This window comes from Sesamum indicum, linkage group LG3, assembly GCF_026168435.1.
Source record: "Sesamum indicum cultivar Baizhima isolate 11 linkage group LG3, ASM2616843v1, whole genome shotgun sequence".
In the NCBI taxonomy this organism is placed as follows: Eukaryota; Viridiplantae; Streptophyta; class Magnoliopsida; order Lamiales; family Pedaliaceae; genus Sesamum; species Sesamum indicum.
In genome coordinates this window covers 15,572,703-15,595,480 of record NC_142659.1, presented here as the reverse complement: position 1 = coordinate 15,595,480, position 22,778 = coordinate 15,572,703, and the positions used below count along the sequence as shown (strand labels likewise).

Below are 22,778 nucleotides of genomic sequence, written 5' to 3'. Positions count from 1 at the left end.
CCCTTTAGATTACTTACTATGTAGATAATTTTTAATTCATTAACGGTTAATTTATCTGATCGCAATAACTCAAACGTAATATTTTTATTGCACTTTTTTTTATCTATATTACGTTTACACATTTATAAGTATAAATATATTATCGTTATAAATAAATTAATTAGAATGTTAAATGAAGAATAAAATAAAAAATTTATATAATTATTTTGTTGATATCAGTGTTTTCATTCAAATTTTAACGAATGAAATATAAACAAAAAATTTCTTAAAAGCAATTAAGTGAAATTTTACATTTTCATATAAAATCTACATGTAATTTTACATTTAACCCATAATTAAGATTTTTTTTGGCTCGATATATACTTAATTTAATAATAATACTTTATTTATTTATCTTGTTCAAATGTACTCTTTTTGATCTGAAATTATGATCGTATTTAGATAACCATCAATTAATATAGGAATATGACGACCGACCTGATGAACTACAACCACTAAAAGATAAAGAAACTGATTGACATTTAAAAAAAAAAAAGAAAAAGAACATAGTCTTACCATGCTGCTTCACGGAAACATCTAAACTGAAATTTCACTTTTGTTCCTTTCGATGGGGTCTGAGAGTAAACCATTATTACATCACGAGTACAACTATGAATAACATCGAGACACAGTAGAAACAAATACAATGATCGGATACGATGGTCTGCCCAAATGACAATGCTATACCTATACACATTGCTGGAGTAGAGAATTCTCACAGCAGGATCACCATACATGCACTCATCAATCTCGTCTATGAACAAAAAGGAGATCCCCAAAAATAAAATGTAGCGATCTCTTGCTGTTTGCAACGTGCAAGTGAAGCTCTATCAGCTACGTTCAGTTAAAAGCCAAGGGCAGGATAAATTAACTTCTTACTCGTGAATGAAAGTTGTTTCTTTTTTTTCAATTTCAGTTATTTGGCTGCCGTCGAGATCAAACCTAAGTAATACCTGGCTGGGTGATCCGGCAATATGAGTTAAACAGCTGGGAGAAGTGCCATCTCGATTTCTTGTAGTGACTTTCCTTTGGTCTCGACAACGTTCTTCTTCACGAACGCCACTGCTATCAAGCAAAAGCTGGCAAAGATTGTGTATAAAATTTGTGGCCCCAGCAACTCCAGCAGATGCAGAAATAATAACCCGACGAAGAAATTGATCACCTAATGACATGATGATTAAAGAGTGAGTGACATTTCTACGGACAACGAGAATTTCAGAAAAAAAAAACAATGTTGGAGCAAGAAGCAATGCAATGTATTGAGTGATGTCTTATGTGAACTTGACTAGAAGGTATGCCCAACAAAAGAAATCGATTTAATAAAACGAAGCATGCAATTTTTAATCATTTCCTTATCAGTAACCACCATTTCTCAATGAATACATGAAACAGTTGCGACAATATAAGTATGCATAAATCCATTTAGTTGTCTCCCATCCTGAAGGCCGATATTTAAGTTGTTCGAGATCATTTATATGTCATGTGTCCAGTGACAAAAGAGGGTACTAAAAAGGAAAAAAACTGTAGGTCAATTTCAAAATAAACTGAACTCCGATATTAAAGTGTTTAGCAGCTGAACATACATGCGCACATAATATCTCCTCTTAGAATGGAAGAGCAAAATTCTATGAAAAGATTAGCTATGCCAAGTCCAATTACCCAATGTACAGCCATGCAGACAGCCATTGCCTTAGCCCTGATACGGTTTGGAAATATCTCTGACAGGAGGAGACTGGGGACAGGCCCAGCACCTAAAGAAAAAGTCAGGACAAACCTGTATGAAAAGAATAAAATGGTCATTGGATCATTACATCAATGACTTAAACTATGCTCCTACATAGAAAAGATCACTTGGGTACAACTCAAATTCTGATCTCAAATAGAAGTGATTAACAACACTGAGGACAATTGATTGGTCAGTTTCTAATACATTGCCCAGTATAGTATTTGCAATCGTATGCCAATAGAACTTTATTTCAAACTGATACCAATTACTGGATGCGTTTCTTTTTCTCAATTACACGAATTTGGGGTGAGGTAAACAAGGAAGAACAGTTTGTCTATATGGATGTTTAAGTATGTGATCAACCAGCAATTATGATTATAAGGGTCTATTTACTAATAGCCAAGTTGTGTGAGATACTTACAGCAGCATCCCACCAATAGATAGATACAACTTTACAAAATCAGGAAAATCATTACTTCCCGCAATAACTTGAAAACCCATAGCCACAGCCTGAACCAATAAATATCCAATCAATTATTTGGACAGATATATATATGTGTGTGTGTGTGTGTGTATGTTGGGGTGGGGGGGTTTAAGTAAACATATTTCATAGAGTTATTCAAATTGTAACAAGAGCTATCTTTCGTCAATTGAAGCAAGCAGGTTCCCAAGGTGAAGTTTTACTTGCCATGCCCAAGAAACTCCAAAGAATAAGCAGCTTTCTTCCTAATCTATCCATTAGAATCATCGCGACAATTGATCCTGAAGAAGTCACAAGGAGAACAGGGTATAAAACGTATTGGGACATTAAGGAAATAGAATATATTTAGCGTTGCTGCTGCATTACCTGATATGTTTACCACTCCTACACACATATTTCCAATATCTGAAGGTACTCCAGCACTTTTAAAGACAGTTGAAGAGAAATAAAACACAGCATTTATTCCTGATAGCTGTTGCAAAGCAAACAGGACTGAGCCAATGAACACCACTGCCAAAAGAAAAGCAATAAAGTCAGCTGCGGAAAAAGAATAGAATATGTACAATGAACAATTCACAGCAATCGTACCTCTGGAATGAGGTACATGGAGTAATTCTGAACATTTAACATCCAATTCATCCCCTTTTTCTGATTTTGACATTTCCGCCATCATAGATTTAACATGTGATGCTCCAAAAAGCCTCTCGAGTTCCTCTTCAGTTTCAGCAATTCTTCCTTTCTTAAACAATCAAAAGAACTCTAACTCAGGCAAGAAAAGACGGGCCAAGCCATGATAATAACAACTTGATCATTTCAAATGCCAACCAGCAGATTTTTTCAGAGATTAAGAGGCATGCAGTATTAAGAGTTAATTAAAGTGAAGAGACACGGAACATGGTTATATACAAGGAAGAATACATCTCTATAAATCGACCAAGTCTCAGACCCTCCCAAAAGTCTTCCACTAGAAACAAACTGCTTAACTTTGAGCTTTTACATGTAAGGGACAAGTAATGGTGGAAACACAAAGCAAAGGGGAAAGGTAAGAAGCACCTTGAAAAGCCAGTGTGGAGACTCTGCAGAGAACTCCATCAGAAGAGCTAGTAATGCAGCAGGAATAGCAGATACCCAAAAGCAAACTCTCCACCTGCAAGAACCATTAGATGTAAGAGGCTCTAACAAGGCATAACTCTGGCAAAGTACAGTAATGTAAAGCTGTGATACATTCCGCTTTGACTGCACAAAAAATGTATGACCTAAATCGTGCTGCCTTTATATGCAGTATTATTTGTAGGAAACGAAGAAATTATCTATTGGACAACTAAATCTTCATGTATGCCTCATACCAGCCAAGAACCTTTTTGGCTGGAATTCCTATGAAAAGAGCTGCCATAAGTCCAAAACATGTCGCAATCTGGGTGAAGCTCCCGTAAGTGCCCCTCACAAAAGCTGGGGAGACCTGCTTAAATAGGTGACTCATGATCCGGAAAACTAGTTCATATGACAAACAAGGCAGTGTCTGACTTTCTTTGCAAGAAATTTGGCTGTCAGCTTTCATACCTCTGACACGTAGAGAGCCGCAACAGGAGGACCAACACCCATTCCAGTTCCAACAAAGAACCTTCCAAGAAGCATACCCTCCAGACCACTCGTCGTGGCACTGAGAGTTTATTAAAAACACTCCAAGTTACAAATTAAAAATAGCCAGAAAGATTAAGAAAGCATTAAAGACAAAAATAAAACTATTGTAATATCACAATCTTTCTTGGTTTATGGTTGTAATACTTTCCTCCTTAGCAGATACAACTAAATAATTTGAAACAAGAAAGTTTACCTCATGGAAGCACCAAGAATCATTGGTAAAGCAGATAATTGGAATGCTCTCCGACGACCAAGCCCATCAGCTATCCAACCGCTGAATATAGAACCAAGAAATGCACCTCCTAAACATGTACTCACCACCAAACCTTCAGATCATAATAAAGATTCATCAGCAGAGATTCAAAAAATCATATTCGATAAATCTCTTACTATAAAGTTGAAACTGAGAGCACCTTCAGCCATGGTACTGCCACTGAAGCCTAGGTCCAGAGAAATGCTTTCCAATGTGTCATTGACAACCCTGGTTAATGAAAATAAGTGACCCACAAACATGAAAAGTTATATTCCTACCTTAAAGCCAGCCCAAGGGAAAAAAGACTTCAAGGAGATTGGACAAACCCAAGATGATAGCCAAATAAGAATGATGTCATAGTTGCCACCAGAACATGTGGCAAGGGACGTTTCCATGAAGGATTTCCAATATCGTTCCACACGCCATTCTGTGACTGGCCTGAAATTCCATATTAGAGGGGCATAATGCAATTTCATACTATTTGCATCCCACATGAGTGACTACGGGGAGTCTCAGTTCCACACGAGGGTTAATTAACCTAGAGACATTATGCGACTTCAAGAACAAGACTATGTAACAGTCCCAGCCTCTTCATCAGATAAGGCCATGTCGTATGTCACTCTGGAAAACTTTTTGTCCAATCTATATTTTATTAGTGATGATGGGGGCACATAGCTATAAAATACTTAAAGGACTGTTCAATACATTAAAATTGAAGAGAAGTAGTAGGCTCTCAGAATGTGAAATAGCCTACCTAAGATTTCTTCTCTATCAAAGCCATCAACAAGATCTCTAGATGGCACACGCTTGTACATCGAGACAGTTTCTGTGTTGCAGCCTCCTTTACCTCAGTTATACAGTAGACATCAAATTGAAGTCTGCCACATCCGATTATATAAATAAATCAATATTTTAAATTTGCATTTCAACCTAAAATCCAGAAAAATCTCACCAGAACAAAAGAAACTCAAAAAGAAAAATCTCCATCAAATCATTCCAAGATCCTAATAAAGCAACAAAAACTTAAAACTGAAAATAACAATCACTCAAAAAAATCAACAGCGTCTCATCAAATCATCTCTCTCTTCAGAACACCCACAATAGAATCATGAACTACTGTTATCATCTCCAAGATTTTACAGCTCATGACTAATTCAAATCCGTACAAAATAAAAACCGAACCACAACATCATCTAAACAGGATGAGCGTCATACATTCAACCGTAGACCTACACAGATACACATATTTAGACCCGCACATCACATTCCATTCCATCCACAATCCGACATGCACAGTCCTTAAACTCACTCTACACGTTCATACACACATAAAAATCCGCATTCAGCTTCAATATCAACCACATTACCTCGCGACAACCGCAGAGAAGAAAATCCTGAACGAAACCAAGACGAATGAGCGTAAATCCGGGAACCGTTCGTTTTACAGCAGGGAGAAGTGTGGAGACGGTAATGACGTGCGCCGTCGGTCCGGGGGTTTTACTTTTTCCGTTCACAACGTGATGAGTTCACTGTCGGCGTACGGTAGACGGAAGGGGTGCGTCGTGTAGTGAGGGGAGTGCAGTTTAAGGAAGGAAGAAGCAAGATTTAAGGACGAAGCATCTAGAGTTACTCTACGAGTCAGAAGGATACACCTGTAATCTGTTGTTGGAGAGACACTATTCCTCTGTTCCCGCGTTCAACCGTACATTCGTGCACCTCTCATTATATCTTGACACGTGTTGAGGTACATTTATTAGCATCTAATTCAACAAAATCAGGCACAAACAGAAGATAATCAAGGCATGAGTTATTTTTGGATTCCATCACATGTTTTTAAGGGATAAATATATTTATATTCCTCATTTAAGCTTTATTTATATAAATTATTTTTAATTTTTTGTGTAATATCAAAATCACCCTATAATAAAAAAGTATGTGCAGTTTTATGCGTAATAAAATCAACATTTTTTAAGGATATACGTGTAACTTTTTAAAAAATAAAAATATTTTGTATATATGATGTTGATATTTTTTATAGATATATCTATAATTTGAAAAAAGAAACAGCGATGGTTTGTACAAATAAACCTTAATCCCATGAATGTTTATGTGGTTCTCCCTTTTTTTGAAAAAAAAAAAGGTGTTGGTAAATTGGACAATTGATTGCCAAACTTAGATCTAAATCAATTATTGAATGGTTAGGTTAGTGACCAACTAGTAGAGTACTTTGATGTGGAAAATAAGAGCACGTTAAAATTGTTGAGGTGACTCATCCAAAATTTTCAAGACGTATATTAGTTCAAGTTTAATTTCTTCTATAAAAAGAAAAAGAAACAAATTAAAGAAATGATGCATGCCATAAAATGAGTTGATTTTTTTTTTTTCACGTTTTGTTTTCAAAGTTTGGGAAAATGAGTTGGGAAGGAATGAGATTATCGTATGCTGGAAGGGTACATATTATTAAATCTGTTTTTATGGCGTTAAGTATATATTGGATTTCTGTATTCATCCTACCTAAAGATGTTATAAGGGAGATTGAGAAGCGTCTGAGAGCTTTTCTGTGGAAGGGCACAGGGACCAATGGATATGCCAAAGTAGCATGGAGGGATGTCTGTAGGCCGGCGTCGAAGGGGGGGTCAGGGTCTATGGGACATTGCTACTTTAAATTGTGCCTTGATGAGCAAGAAGTTGTGTAAAGTTATTCAATGTGATAGAACATCAATTTGGGTAGAATGGTTATATAACAGGAGGCTACGTGATAAATCTGTTTGGACGGTCACTGATAATGGGAGTTCGTGGGGCAGGAGGAAACTCCTTCGTCTACGCCTCTTGCTTCGATTGATGGTGGACTATCAGATTGGTGATGGGAATTCATTTATTTGTGGCACAATCCATGGCATCACCTTGGTCCCCTTATTGAGAGATTCCCATAGGGTCCACGTATGCTTGGGCTTCGGACGGCGGACAAGCTCAGCAGTGTTATTATAGATGGGTAATAGCATTGGCCTCTCATTATGGACATTGAGTGCTTGGAGATTTTGCATGCATTGCCAATAATTTATGGCGAGATAGATCGTATTATTTGGCGATTTGAGACGGGACGACCTACAATTGCATCTCTTTACAGGCTATTGACGGGGGACAAGCTCAGCAGTGTTATTATAGATGGGTAATAGCATTGGCCTCTCATTATGGACATTGAGTGCTTGGAGATTTTGCATGCATTGCCAATAATTTATGGCGAGATAGATCGTATTATTTGGCGATTTGAGACGGGACGACCTACAATTGCATCTCTTTACAGGCTATTGACGGGGGACAAGCTCAGCAGTGTTATTATAGATGGGTAATAGCATTGGCCTCTCATTATGGACATTGAGTGCTTGGAGATTTTGCATGCATTGCCAATAATTTATGGCGAGATAGATCGTATTATTTGGCGATTTGAGACGGGACGACCTACAATTGCATCTCTTTACAGGCTATTGGACCCACCGAGACCTAAGGTAAGTTGGTTTTTACTACTTTCGGGTTCCCTGAAGATCCCTAGGCATAATTTCATCCTATGGCTTGCGATTTTGGGGAAACTATCCACAGCTGATAAACCATGGCTATCATACCTAGGCGCATGCGTATTATGTGATGAGGGCGCAATGGAGACACATACTCATCTATTCTTTCGATACCGTTATGCCAGAAGATGCCTGACAGCGATTCGGTGGATTGTTCGGTTTGAATGGCCTAATAGAGAGTGGTCACGGGACGTTGAGTGGGCTGCAAGGAAATGGAGAGGAAAATATATCATTAACTTGGCTTATCGTGCACTCCTGGCTGCTTGCATTTACCACATTTGGAGGGAACGAAATTTGAGACACTTTAAGCATACGGAGCGACCACCGAATATCATAGCCACCATTGTTGTGAAAGATATTAGACAGAGGATTATCAGTGTTAATTTATCTCGTTCTGTTAGTTCATGTGCATTATATAGATTATGACATATCCCTTGGCCTGTCGAGGGAGAAACCACCAGTTGAGCACTGTACTGTACGATCTTGTTTTATTAATGAAACTTACATTTACCTAAAAAAAAAATAATGATAAATTATCTCTTGTATTTTAAAAAAAGAAGCAAACTATCTCATATCTAAACTATTGATAGGAGGTAATTTACTTTATTTTCCAAGACACTGAGGAGCAATTTACTAATTCTTTTTTCACAGTCATTTTTTTTTTATTTTCACATATCATATGGGGTAAATTGCATAACTCTTCAAAGTTCGAGACTAATCTGTATTCATGGTTCCTCGCCAACCTTAGTTCTAGAAAATTTTGCACATGATATAATTCGAATACAAGAATGACTAATATTTATAGGCTCGATTCACATGTGATGTATATAATTTATAATATCAAATTATTGTTAAAAGGAATAAAAGACAATTATCTAAAATAGGCAGCATACACATTACAACAACCTAAAATTCCCAACTTCATTACAAATATTTGAAATATAATTTTTTGATATACACTCTATTATGTTATTTTGTCCCATGACCTTTATTTGATAGGTCCAAGCCAAGCACCACACAATCCACTTGGATGGCTCAAGCCCTATCCATTATCCCGTTCACCCTAATCTCCCTACCCGATTTCTACTTAACCCTGTAGAACCCCAACCCTTATTCATTTTTACCCTATTTCCTTAGTTCTATCTCTGCATCCCTCTCCCTCTTGATTTTCCATAATCGTCGTTCTCTCTTGCTCTCACCGATATTAATGGCTTCCCTATATATTTACCACCTTCGGTGGCTGTAAAAGAGAAGATAACTGAAGAAAAAGAATAACCCTCTTCTTCTTCTCTCTTAACCAAAAGTTTTTCATGAACAAAATTTTCAAAGTGGAATTTCTCAGTGGTTTTGAGTGGAAATCTGTGTGATTTTGGATTGGGGTTTGAGTGGTCCTTTGTGGATGAATTCCTTGGTGGATTCAGGTTCTAAAGCAACTAGTGTGTTTGGGCTGCCGGCCTTTGTGGCTATGAGCTACACCTTCACCAAATTCGGCTCCCTGAGTTGTTTACTGTTGCTGTCTTTCTTATTATCATTTTCTGTTCCTATTGATTTGTCAATATATTATTTGTATTTCTGTATTCTTAGATCTGTAGATATATCTGTTAATGCCCTTGTATTATTGATTTGTAATATTTGGAGTTTTTAGTAACCCACGATTCTTCGTTATAATTGATTAGGATTTTGATTTTTTGGACTCATCACTGTTGCGATAATTCCCAACAACTACTATTTATGATTTGACAACACATACCCAATACAAAACTTCTCTCTATAAATAAAATATTATATGAAGTGTTACTGTGTCGAGGGTAACTTTTTCATTCACTCCCTTACTTCAAATCAAAGCTACATCAATATTTTTGATTTTTTTTAAATGAAATCGATGAATTATTATTTATAAAATAAATTGATAATTATCAATATCAACAACCATCAACTATAACAACTATATACTAATCATCAATATCAAATAATTATATGTAATCAACACGTACTATTAAACTAAAATAATTGCCTATTATTAAAGTAGAACAATATCCTTACAGTTGGGCCCTATAAATACACCGATGCACATCAATTAAGGTAACTGGCATTTAGTCATTTTCGACCTATTCTTATCAGCTCGCATATTTTTACGTCGATCAAACTAACTTGAGCGTCAGAGGGTCGTTGTCGGGGACGAACCCAATAAGTCTCACGTTCTTGTTTCATCATTAAGACCAAATACAGATATGGAGAGATTACGTGACCATCATTGAAATCATCCAGCGAGGTCGCATATTTCGAACTAAATCAGCTGGGAATCGAAACCATAAGCTTAACATGTGAATTGGTGGTTAGTGTTATGAAATTAATCTGTTAATTACAGTATTGATTATTGCAAAAGAATTTTTGCTCTTTTTTAAGTTTTGGTTTTGTTCCGAAATGCGCGACATCGTGTTTATGGTCATTTGTTGTTTTCCGTTTGGTGTTCTGTCAATTCGGTGAAACTTTACTCACCGTAGGAAATTTTCTGGTGAATGTGATTAGACTTTTGCATTTGCACAAATTCTCACGATTCTTGTGGGCGTTGGACCATACATTGTTGTCAAGTGTGGACCATTTTATGTGAAAAATCGGTGATGTGGACCAATCTGTCAGAAAAAAATAAAGAATCGATCCTTCTGGTCATATGATTTGCCAGATGCCCCCATTACTTGGCACTTTATTTCTGTCAAGATCACGAATCATGTTGAAAAGCTATTTAATTTTCTCATATAACTTCTATCACAAGTTGAACTTTGATATTGCATGTCAAATGTATAACGAAAGTCTCGTAGGTCAGCCTGAATGTCAAAATCCATGATTGAGCTCACTTGATCGTGCCCAAAATGCTCTTCTAGTTGTCGTGGAATCTCGTCTTGGTCGCCAACTTTAATATCTAGAAAATCTAACGCAATTGATTCCTTAATTAGTCCTTGTAATCTGAGTTGTCAATCATAATGCAATATCAAACTTGTTCTTAGATGAATTTTTTAGTTCCGTCTCTTCAACTTGGATGAAATTTGGTGAATCCAAGTTCAAGTTGATGCTCAGACCTATTAATGGCAGCATCAAGTTCAGGCATGTTTTTGTTTTCAATCCATGCAATGTCCGCTTCCTCCCAGAATCCTTTTAAGATTCTGCAGAAGCCAAGAATCAAAAGAACAAGAACATACGTTTGAAAGTCTCAAACAGAGGGCACCATAGCAAGTTAATGAAGTAATTGAGTATCATCATGAAGAAAACCAAAGGTATAATAGTGTGAGCAAGGAACAGTCACTGCAGAGATCACAATTGAAGTAAAGTTATGCTATCGAAATAAAAGATATACATATATATGTATGTATATATCGGATGAATTATAACTTTTCAAAAGCTTAAGATATGACGTACACTAGCATGCGTACTATACAACATTTTTATGCTCCAAATAACAATACTTGGGGTGGGGGGATTATCAGTCGAGCAAGTTGAAGTGCGAGAAGAAAATTTTTTATAACCAATTGATGCAAACTTATAATACATGTACTACTGTATCATCAGATTTTGACAAAATGAAATAGGCCTGTGAAGTTTGCTCGATGTACTATCTGGCAGCGCCAATAGATGAACTTAGAACTTGGATCTGTCAATAATATATGCAGGGACACCAGTGAATATGCAAGAAAAATGAAATTACCAACTGTAATCAAGAGTATAGAAACAATATTACCTTGTTCACAAGCAAGTTTACTTGTTCTCTGTACATTTCCTTTAGATCAACAATGTCTGCACGAAGCTCTTCCAACTGCAGGAATTAACTCACATGTCAGCAATTAATACACAAAAAGGAAAGCTCTATGAAAGTTAAAAAGGGTAAAGTTAACAGAGCAGCATGTATCGGCAGATTGGCGTATGTTGACCAAATAAATATGGTAATAATGTTGAAGACCATTAAGGGGCTCAAAAATGTTAAAATTTTGCTGTTCCAACTGGTTTGCAGTAGCAGCAGCAAGACGGTGTGAACAAAGAATATTTAATCGTTCTCCCTAGTAATATAAAATGCATGCTGCAGGTTTCATTTTAAGATGCTGTAACAAGCATGCAACACCGTAGCTTTACAGGGTTAAGAAGAATGTTATCCATCTCTTGATCACCTCTCTCTCCAGGAAAGACAAAAGATCTGCATAACTACTAAGGTTCAATATTTTTATTGGTACTGGTCATGGCATCCAAATTTGTCTAGCATAAATGATGACTAGATGGTAGACAGTTCAATTTGCTCTCAACTGTTTAGCTACATCAATCTCAGAACATATGAAAAGACAGCAATCAATAGTAGTCTTCATTTTAATAGAAAGCGCTTTGCTTCCATATATGCCACGTAGTGTCATCTTGCAATTTCTTAAATTCTGTGCGGTCCTCCTCATTGAAATTTTGACTGATGTATCAAACAAATTTCTTTTTCTTGAACATGTATCTTGAATAAAAATGTAGTTTTTGGCTATACACTAAAGGGAAAAACTGATACCTCTTCATCGCGTTCTCCCATCAACTCCAGAGCCGCTGAGTGTCTCCGTCTAAGTGCTTCTAGTTCAGCTCGTATTCCAGGAAGGGTAGCAGCTTCTGCCCGCAATTTTTCACACTGCAACATAAATAGTTTAAGATAAACTTACATTCTCAGAGAAGCAGACAGAACTTGACAATTTTTTGTTTCGAGTAATTGTAGGTATAGACATTTTAATTTTCTCACTTAACATAAAAAAAAATTAAATATTGGATACACCACATTGCAAGCCGAATAGAGAGACTATAAGTTCTGATGTCCCCCTATCTGAGGGTTGGAAAGAGAACACGCAAAGTTACCTGTGCAGTCATTTTAACCAACTCTTCAGCGAGAGAGTCACGAATGGATTCCATAGATGCCTGAAGAGGGTAACAAACTACAGTTACAACATGGATTTAGAACAGGGTACCAGGAAATGGAATTTAAAACATGAACCTCATTACAGTAATAGTGTAAATGACTGGATACTACACAGCATACACTATGGGTAGGATGAATGGAGGCGAGTCTATGAATCGCAGAAATTAACTCCAAATGCAATTCAATCAATCACAGAATTAATTCATACCAATCTAGACATGTAAGAAGCTAGCTCCCCCTCCTTTTGACGAAGGGCTGCTTCGAAAGTGCTTGATGTCATGCTTCTCATAAAATAGGGACTCATTGTACCGTCTCCTACACTTCTATGTTCAGATAAATTCTCAGATGAGTCCAAAGTTGTTTGCAGAAAATAGCTTTCCTCCATACCGCTCAAGCTGCTTGCACTTGAAAGCTTACGAACCAGGCCTGTTAGAGTACATTGTCAAGCAACAAGCAGATTACATAGACAAGTCAACGCCATATAGCAGATGTTGAATACCATTTTCAAGTGCAGCGGACTTTTGCCTCAGTATAGGGCCTTGACCAGGAATAGCAGGAGAATGAAGGTGAGCACCCCTTTCCTGATCGACTCGAGCTCTTTCCCTTTCTAGTTCCTGTTAAATAAAACAAGCTTATTCAGTAAACCAGTACATGGTGAACGATAATCTGAGCTAATAATCATGAGAAAAAACCCTGCAATAGAAAAATTATACTTCATCAAGCATGTAAGAAGTACCATTCTCATTATTGGAGTTACACAACGAATACAGAGTACGTAGTCAAGTAAAAAGCTTGTACAACCTGAAGCCTACTGCTTTTGATGGTTAGATGGAACATAATGCTTATAGCGACACCAATGTATTTTCTTACTTTTACTTCTTCACAAGTTGTTTTATGTGAATATCTATTGATAGGGTCAGTGAGGTTCCATCAATGGAAGTTGAGGTTGAACAATACTTAAGAATTCATCAAGCATGTGAATTGCATTAAAAATAGAACTTGCATCATAACTTGTTAGTTCCAGTTCAATAATATATAATAGAGTAACTAAGCTAGTAGATTTTCAATTAACATCAATCACTAATTGAAACACTAGAAATATTATATATGTCAACATACAGTTTCTAGCAGCCATGCGATGCTGTTATACATTGAGTTGTCAAAAGTCAACCAAGTTATAACCACACATGATAAACTATGTTTAGAAGTAAAATTTTAGTGGAAACAGTGTTCTGGCCCGAATGATCAAGGGGCTCGAACATGCTTAAAAGAAAACAAAGGATCAAGAAAGCATTCTTTCACCAGCAGCCAGATCACATCGTACTTTGGAGATTCTTCGAACCTTAGGGATTTTAAAAAATATTCAACATGTGAACACTCCAAAAAGAAGTTAACAGATTCGACTTGGAAGAGTAAAGAAGCAGCAAAAGATAGTCATTGAACAAATCGCAGTATCTAGATTGTATGATCAACATTATATAAAGCAGTTTTGGCACATATCAGAAGAAATATAAAATGAACCTGTTGCAGAAGTTCCTGATGTGTCCGTGCTTCATGCAATTCCTCCTTGTGCTTTCTTTTGAGTTCCCTAATTTCTTCTTCTAGCTGATTCACATGACCTTCTTGAGTGTCGGCTTCCTCCTTCAAAGCAAGATATTCCTGTCTGTTTTCTGCTGCCCTCTGTCTCTCCTTTTCCAGAGATTTTGTTAGCTGTGTCTGCTCAGCCCTAAGGCATGATATCTGCAAAACTTTCCTAACATAAGCAAATCATCAATAAAGCTTATCTCAACAACTAATATATGAACCTAGGAAAAAAACCTGAGCTTCAAGAACATTTATTCGAGATAGAGTTTGCATTAAACGCTCAGTTATAGAACGCTCCTTTTCCTCTGCAGCTGCAGCTTTGGCCTCTGCTTCCTGCATGTTAAATGAATATTGTATTTGGATATCCCAAATGTAAAATAACAAGCAGCCAGAACAAGTTTCTCTAGAAACCTGAAGTCGTGAGTTTAGAGATCTTTCAACAGCAGCCCAAGCTTCAGCCCTTCTAGCAGCTGTTTCCTGAAAATAATAGGTTAAGCAATAAAGAGGTTAAAACAAGGCATGCAAGTGTAATCATCTAAAAGACCAAGTGATCACAAAGTAAAACCTGCATTGCTTCAATCTGCCTTAAAAGAGGCCTTGTAGAATCAGGAACTTGGGTTATTAACTCCTCGCATCTACGCTCACTTGCCTAGGGATGAGTGATTCTGTATGAGGTTACAGACATCCATATACATGTCTTCAAACAAAAAGATATTGCATCTGGAAAAGCTAAACTTACTTGATATCGCTTTTGAAGATCCTCAATGTCCCTGCGAAGCATATCTTCTCTAAAAACTGCCTGCACCAATATGAAGACAACAGCCAATGTAAGAGTTAATAAATGAGCTAGTATTCTCAAAGCATTCCAGATATTAACCTGCTGCTCCCTTCTGCTCAGAGTTTGCCTTAGTTCTTCAAGTGTTTGAACTAGCATACTCTCACGGTCCTCAGCCTCTCTCAGACGACTTTCCAGTTCAGTTCTTGCTTCAGTGTTTGCACGTGCCTCTGCTAATGCTTCAGCTTCCTTCGCTGCATTCAGAGCATTTGTATAGTATTCCTTTTGAGTTGCAAGTTCAGCTTGGTGTTTTTCTACAGTTTCTTGAAGCAACTTTTCAGTTTCTGTCTTATCTCTTTTTATGCTCTCTACTTTACTCTCTTCAGCCTGGAGATGACACATCAAAATCCATGGGTGATTCTAATGAGAAAGATACATACAATATATAAACACTACATACATGAAGCACTAAAGGAAAAGCAGGGAGAAAGAAACACGATCATGCACCGAAAGCTCAAAGTAAATTTGCAATATTACCATTAAAAGTTCATGTGACATGATATAGGAGGATACGAGCAAGCAAAAGAACACACTAACGCTATGGATGTCCGTATCATAATCAAGACAGAAAAAGATGCACTTTTTATTCTTCTTACTACTATTTTGAAAGAAATCAACATTCCACAAGGCAAGTGATCCAAGGTTACATGGCAATCAGGATGTGACTTAAGTATATTGCTACTATTTGCATTACAGAAATCTTAGCTAATCTAATGCGACGAGTAACAAAGAGAAAAGTCATACGCAAACAACAATTTTTATGGGCTTGTTGAGAGACTGATTATCTCATGCAATATGGGTCTAGCTCTCACTGTGAAAACAAAAATGCTGGTGGACCTAAACTAGTCACCCCAAATGCACAAAAATTACTCTAGGCAGAGTACATAAGAAAACTAATTGTGTTGGAAGATAAATAAATTAGGGAAAGGCTCAATGTCTGGTATAAATGTGTTATCATGCTAAAACTAGCTGTTACTGAATAAAACAGTACAGAAGAAAACCTGCCTGTAGCTTTGTAAGCAATGCTTTCTTCTCTTCCTCAAGCTCTCTGATCTAGCTTTCAAGAAAATACAGGGAAATACATATTAGGCTCCTCATGTTAATAGTTTAGAAGAAAGACGGGAATATATAAAAACTGATCCTAGATATACATACTTGTGCCCTTAACTTTCTTATCTGAGATTCTTGCACAGCTTGCTTTTTTGACAGCTCTTCACCTGGAGAATATAAGAAGCATGATGAAACTAGTATTAGTATTTGAATACCAGCATCAGTCCAAAAATAATTGGAAGATGTATACAAGTCAGCGCACATACATGCAAATATATAAGTCAGCACAGAACTATATTGAACGTATTTCTCAGAAACTTATAACTCTCATTTAGCAAGAACTTCTTACCACAACGAGAGAAGGGAAGAAAAAATCTACTTCCAGCCATTTCATCCAGCAAAAGTATGTGCATGTAAGTCACCTTAATTCTTTGTAAGCCCTCGTCCTACATCGGTTGTGAGAGTGTACACTATGTCTAGTTTATACGCCTCAAAAACTCCTACCTATAAACATTAATTTTAGCAACTTGGGCCAATTGCTTAGGGCCAAACTATAAATTTACAAGGCAAGAAGCCCAGGTCCTTGGGTCCCTACAGATGGACCAAGCTACCCATGTCGTGATGTCTACTCAGGTAACCTGGACTAGTGGCTGAACCATGAACTGCAACAAAGATAACATTTTTCTGAAGGGAAAGATAGTAACAGCTTATCCAACATAATGCATGTGAAAACTCTTCTACTGGTGAGGCCCTGGAAGCTCTGACTCTAACCTGGTCATCAGTTTCAATCTAACTCTTCTTAGTCATACCTGCCTAAGCACTGCTCTCAAATCTAACTTCTTAGAAATTTAGGAAACTCACAACAATAAACCATGTGTGATGCCCTGCAGTAAAAGGAACTAACAATAAAACCATTTAAGCTGCAGCACCTAGAATGTAAAGAAAAAAGAAAAGAAAAGAACAGTATTGAATTCTTAGACAGTTACAAGGAATAATATTGGACAACTTAAGCAACCATTACACCTGCCAAAAAGACTCATTGAATTCTGATTATTATTCAAAAATAAAAAAATTGCTCGCACAGAATGGCCATAAAACTTGGGAAGAGGAAAAGGGGCCTAAGCACAGAACCTTTCCTGCCAGCCAATCGGGCCAAATTTTTTTTACCTATAATAAAGCAAATCATCTAGTTCCAATCCTCCCTTAGATACTTTCATAGACAACAATAGATACCTTGTCTATAATTATAACCCGTTCTACATTTCTAGCAACACCGGAAGACTTTTAAGACAGTTAAAACTTCTGGATCAAAATGTTGGAACTCATTTTCAACCCAGCTCATATAGATGTTCACACCTTCGGCCATCACTTGGCTGATTATTTCATCCTTTTCCTTCAAAAGAGCCGCAGCATCACTTTTCTTACTCTGTTCTCTACGCAGTGTATCCCTTTCCTTAGTAAGAGCATAAACCTGAAAGACAGCTAGTCAACCACTCAAGTCCGTATTACAACATGAATAAATCAGAAAAAGTAAATGGCACTTAAAATCTATGCAGGGCACATAGACCAACTAGACATCACTTGAGGTCAAGAAAAGGTGAGTAATTTGGCAAGGATGCAGAGTAAATGCAAGTATATGTGCTAACGAAATGAAGGTGCTCAAGTCGGCTCTCATCACGCATGTACCAAATAAGGTGTGGTTTCATAATGAAAACTTTAGCCATCCTTGGTCACGTACACGAGAATAACAAAAAAACCCTATGGGAAACAACACATGCTGAGACTGTATACAGGAGTTCATAAGTTTTTTACATAATTAAGTTTGTACATTGCTAATTGACATTTGAAAACATCAAAATGTTTAAATAAATTTTCAGTTTATAAATCAGGCTGTCCCTAGTAGAAAACAAGAAGTTTATAGATGCATAAAAAATAAGTTACACTGAACATAGGACAAATCATCCCCCAACAAGAGAAAAGTGAAGCAAAAGATACACAACAACCATTCAAATAAACTAACTTCTCCAAAAAATCAGTCAAAGTATGAACTTGCAGTCCATTCACCATACATGTGCTATCAAGTGTCTGAAAACAATGGATAAATAAAAAGGATTCAAATCAGCATTTAGAATGGCATGCATTGATGCATTAACAGATTAGCCTATTTGAGAAATAAACAGAGAAACAATTTCAAGCACATCAGAAAGTTGAAAATTTGAGCTGGTACACAGGCAGACTAGGTACACCAAAGCTAATTACTATTTACTACTCAAATGAAGCAAATCCAATATAATAAGAGTAATGAGTACTTCAAACCTATTTATATCTCAAATATGTGAACACTGTGACTACAGTAAGAATTTCCAAGGTCATACAAGGCATGCCATAGCAATAGCATTGTGCCAACATGAAATCAAACAAGAAATAGCACCTGCTAGGTATACCTTTCTCTCAAGTGCTGCCACCCTCTGATGATACTCTTCTCGTAGAGATTCAATGTCAGCTTCACTTGTTTTTCTCTGCAATAAACCAGTTAGTCATGATTTTTTTATATGTCTACACACATACTTGTTATGTATGCATTCAAACTTAGCACGTATAATAGTGCGCATAGATGCACATATGTATGTCAGGACAGAAGATTGGCTCACAGCACATAACAGCAAAAAAATGCTCATTTATCGGTGGAGAGAAAGAAAGATTTTTGCAGGATATGTTAGAAGCTGGAATTAAAAGAGCTAACAAAATGCAATAACTTGTGACAAAGAGGTTCAAAGATTGTTAAAATAATACTAACTCGCAGCATACACAGCTAACTACATCATGGCATCTGAAACTACAGCAGGCTTCCAGTTTCATGATTACACATATATTTCACTCTTTCGTATTAGTTTTTATCCCATATTTGCCTCACATGGACTAATTTTACTCATTACTGAAGATACTAAAAGTTCCACATCAGCCAAGCTGCTCTTCTTTTAGGTATTATTATGTTCTTAACCTTGTTTTTACTAGATGGATTCAATTCAAACATAATTATACATTTTGACTCTGAAGATCATTATTTCCACAAAAAAGTCCTGTGCTCGGACCAGCACCCTTTATTTCATACCAGAGAACAACTAATATGATATTACTTGCAGGACATAAAAAGAATGGATAGTAGAAACATACTCATCTGCGCATGTAAGAACTTGCATCTGAACTAAGAAATAGGAGTAGAGTAAAGCTAACAGTACACGCTCATTCTCCCCCTACAAACTCAAATATCAAATCCTAGCTAGCAACAGAAAATTCATTGAATGAAACTGCAAAATGGAAAATTCATGTCAAGCAGAAAGAAAGCAAGAAGGCCCTGGCATCACATCTTTTTGGTCACCATGAGCAACATCAAATAGAATGAGGGGAAATGATAGAATCTTATCACTGTTTTCTGCACCTATTTTGTAAGCACCACGAGAAAGAATGAGTAAAACAGTCTTGTTCAATAACATAAAGGAATGATGGAGAGAGCAACACAGAGACAGGAAAAAACGAACCTAAGTAGGAAATCCAAAATCCCAGCTATAAGAATAGAGTATTTACTCACCCTCAGATCATCAATTACAGCTTTTAGCTGCTCATTTTCATTCATCAACTTTGCAATTTCATCAGCCTTGGCCTGAGAGGAAATAATTAAAAAATTCAGATTGACACTTTTTATTTCTTTTAGGGGAGAAAAGGAAAATCAAGTAAGCTTGTGAGGTGGATAGAAACTTAACAAGTTAACTGTATCAAGTATTAAGTTGGATGTAGAGATAAACTTGCATCCCACTGGGTGCTATTGATGACATACAGTTCCATGTGTCTGCCTATCCAAAGAGACGTGATATGGCAATCAATAATTGGAGAAACAATTGGTAGTTTACCAGCTTCCCGCTGAAGATCACCCTTCTAGCACATCCCAATTAACTCAGTAACAAATCTAATATTGGGAAACTTATTGAATTGATCTAACTCTTTACTAGCACTTCTCGATGCATCCCATTACATTAAATTAAGTCCAGAACAATTTCACCTCGCATGAAGATCAGACCCAAACAACAGATAAGAGATTATAGTCTTATCAGTTACAGTATTTTCTTCATTAAGAAAACTTTCATTTATTTTATTTAGCTTGTGATATCATCATTCTTGTAGGAAAATCCAGTAGTGGCATATGAAGCATGTATCATTCCAAGAATAAAATGACTTAATACCTGAGCTTGTCTAGCAGCTCCTTGCAATGCAGTTTCCAACATTTTCATTTCCTTCTTCACTCTCTCCAATTCAGCCACAGAATCTGTAACATCAGACGAGTTTGTCATGGCACTCAGACGTTGTTCTTTTGCATCACTGTCATCATCTGAGTGCTGCTTCAGCTGAACTGATTCAGCAATGGTTGAATCCTGATGTGCAACCAAATCAGAGGCTGCTTCTGAAGCTTCAATGTCGTTAGTATGTAAAGTGGGCAAGTTTTCTCTGGACTTGTCTTCAGCATCTCCAGTCTTATGAGAAGAATCAGGAATGAATGACTCTACGCTTTCATCTTGGCCATCAGATGATGCATCTGGAGCTTGAGCTTGAAAAGCTTCTTTGACTTCTACTTCATGTTCCTTCTGTTCATGTATACTCTCAGGCAAACCAGTAGCATCATCCTTTCTAGGCATGGAAGCACTAACTTCCACTTGACCCATATGACTTGTCAATTCTGGTTGTATTGACTCCAACAATGTGGGCAGTGCTTCTTCTGACCTCTCCTCTTGAAGATTGTTTACAGATTCTGTTTGAGCAACCTGCATAGGTTTTTGTTCAGATACTTCAAGAGGAATCGAAGGTGAAACCAACTCAGTTTCACTGTGGGCAGCAGCTTTATCTTCTGGCTCCCCACTGCTATCTTGTATTTCCTCTGTAGATCTTGTCTCTGCATCTTCCTTTTCTACCTTTCCACTGGCTTCCTCTTCATATGAGATTTCTTCACTTGCATGATTGGCTGAACTATCATTCTTAACTGGTTCTTCCTTTACAGGTGATGTAGGCTTTGAGGAATTAGGCTTTTCAGATGATTCAACAGTACCCTCCTCACCTTTCTGCCCCATAAATCCCATGATGGGTTCAAACAAGGCCTTCCGGTCTGTAGCTGATGGCCATAACCCAGATGCTGTTAAGAAGAAACCATTCATTTTTATGGTTGGTTGATGATCACAACCCACAATCAGCAGATAGAATTATCACACGAGAACTTTACTACTTTAGTTACCTGGAATTATATTTGATAAAACCTTCATATGCATAAAGTTGATTATTGCATAAGAACTCCTACTTCACTAGTAGCATCATGCCTAACACCTAGACTCGCCAAACTTTTGGAATGTGTCATATTTCAGGAAAGCCACATAACCTTGATGTTCTAACTAACCTCATTTCAATGTAATATGAAAAATGCTGTCAATCCAAAATTATTATCTGAACTATTATCTAGCTTATATACAACAGCAAATCTTATGCGAATTCACAAAGATATGAATTTCTTACTTTTTTTAATTTCAAATTCACCATTCTCAGAAAATTAAAAACAATTACAAACTGAGCCACATTAACCATACCTACAGTAAATTAACAATAAAACTGAACTAATCCAATCTAAAGTTTCTCAAACGAAACAACACATACCTTCACTACTGCTACCAGTAGCATCCGACTTCTCCTCGAGGCCAAGGGCACTATCAAAATTCTTCTCGATATTTTTAACACTCTCACTCAGCTTATTCACCGCCCCAGCAAAATCCGGGAAATTCCCCAAAGAGACTTTCCCACTAAACCACGCCATATCTTCAATCAAGCACCTTGATCTAGCACTCCCGATATCACATTCACATCACTAAATGTCCAAAGTCCACCATATCACTAAAAACCCACAATCACACCTCAACACACGCCAAATTAAGCTAATCTCCGCAACAATAATTAAAACAACGATTCTAAAATTCGGAATACGAGATTTGAGTTGAGAATGGACTGTAGATTCGGCCCCCTGGGAATCCGCTGAACATCAACTGCAATTGAAAGGGATCGAACCGGAGCTGGGAACTGGAATTGCAGAGAAGTCGGAGTGGGAAAGAACACTGCAGAAGGTTGATCTGATTTGCCTAGTTGGGTATTTGGGTTCCACCGTTGGCTCCAAGGGCGCTCCGAATAGCTGTTGCCGGGCCCACCGTTTTAACCCGGGAAACGCATCGAGTGGAAAAAGTAGTCAATACGAGGTCGTTTGTATAGACCTAATTACATTTGTATTTTTTTTACTTCCCCAAAACTGAATAGTTGTAACTTTAGTAGGGTAAATTACATTTTTAGCCCCTATGTTTTAAGTTAAAAATTAATTTTGGTATATAAATTTTTTAAGGCGTAATTTTAGTTCATAATCTTTTCAAAATGCTATAATTTTAGTTCATGTCGAAATTAGAGGTAAAATTATCAGAATATGAAGAAGACAATTTGTCTGACTTTGTCTCTTTCCCAATTTTTTTATTATGCAACAATCACAGTTTGCTACCCCACTACCACCATTTGAGAGTCCATCCCACCACGGTCATTTTGTACCCTACCCATCACCAATCAACCCATATCAGTGACTTCTTGATATTCTCCCCTC

The 22,778-nt window shown here is 37.0% G+C and overlaps 2 protein-coding genes across 3 annotated transcripts; both read right to left on the bottom strand.

Moving 5' to 3' along the window:
• Positions 1–563: 563 nt before the first annotated feature.
• On the bottom strand, positions 564–5,765 carry LOC105157650 (putative plastidic glucose transporter 2). Of its 2 annotated transcripts, XM_088879112.1 has the most exons (14): positions 5,508–5,761; positions 4,895–5,018; positions 4,467–4,578; positions 4,301–4,368; positions 4,081–4,213; positions 3,807–3,906; positions 3,593–3,705; positions 3,300–3,393; positions 2,835–2,985; positions 2,613–2,756; positions 2,454–2,527; positions 2,187–2,275; positions 1,699–1,813; positions 564–1,201 (listed from the first exon to the last, which is right to left on the bottom strand). In XM_088879112.1, exons 2-14 carry the CDS (start codon positions 4,953–4,955, stop codon positions 1,019–1,021), a joined length of 1,437 nt encoding a protein of 478 aa, XP_088735238.1. In that variant the 5' UTR covers positions 4,956–5,018; positions 5,508–5,761; the 3' UTR covers positions 564–1,018. The 2 variants fall into 2 exon arrangements, with proteins under 2 accessions (XP_088735238.1, XP_088735239.1); XM_088879113.1 differs by lacking the exon at positions 2,187–2,275 and having other exon boundaries at positions 1,061–1,201; positions 5,508–5,765.
• A 5,306-nt stretch (positions 5,766–11,071) lies between these two features.
• Positions 11,072–22,332, bottom strand: GC5 (golgin Putative 5). Its single transcript, XM_088878691.1, has 19 exons — positions 21,800–22,332; positions 20,347–21,287; positions 19,698–19,769; positions 18,553–18,627; positions 17,465–17,579; positions 16,214–16,275; positions 16,064–16,111; positions 15,101–15,385; positions 14,963–15,022; positions 14,789–14,872; positions 14,635–14,700; positions 14,458–14,556; positions 14,161–14,379; positions 13,139–13,253; positions 12,848–13,065; positions 12,579–12,638; positions 12,244–12,357; positions 11,446–11,520; positions 11,072–11,358 (listed from the first exon to the last, which is right to left on the bottom strand). Exons 1-19 carry the CDS (start codon positions 21,954–21,956, stop codon positions 11,320–11,322), a joined length of 2,904 nt encoding a protein of 967 aa, XP_088734817.1. The 5' UTR covers positions 21,957–22,332; the 3' UTR covers positions 11,072–11,319.
• Between the last annotated feature and the right edge of the window lie 446 nt (positions 22,333–22,778).

Excerpts from the sequence above, each read along its gene's own strand:
- LOC105157650 (XM_088879112.1), bottom strand. The coding sequence starts at position 4,955 with ATGTACAAGCGTGTGCCATCTAGAGATCTTGTTGATGGCTTTGATAGA. Across the intron at positions 3,907-4,080 it reads ATTCTTGGTGCTTCCATGAG|TGCCACGACGAGTGGTCTGG; the intron begins GTAAACTTTCTT and ends ATAAACTCTCAG. Across the intron at positions 3,394-3,592 it reads GCCAAAAAGGTTCTTGGCTG|GTGGAGAGTTTGCTTTTGGG; the intron begins GTATGAGGCATA and ends TGGTTCTTGCAG.
- GC5 (XM_088878691.1), bottom strand. The coding sequence starts at position 21,956 with ATGGCGTGGTTTAGTGGGAAAGTCTCTTTGGGGAATTTCCCGGATTTT. Across the intron at positions 16,112-16,213 it reads TAAGAAAGTTAAGGGCACAA|ATCAGAGAGCTTGAGGAAGA; the intron begins GTATGTATATCT and ends CTTGAAAGCTAG. Across the intron at positions 14,557-14,634 it reads CTCTAAACTCACGACTTCAG|GAAGCAGAGGCCAAAGCTGC; the intron begins GTTTCTAGAGAA and ends TTTAACATGCAG.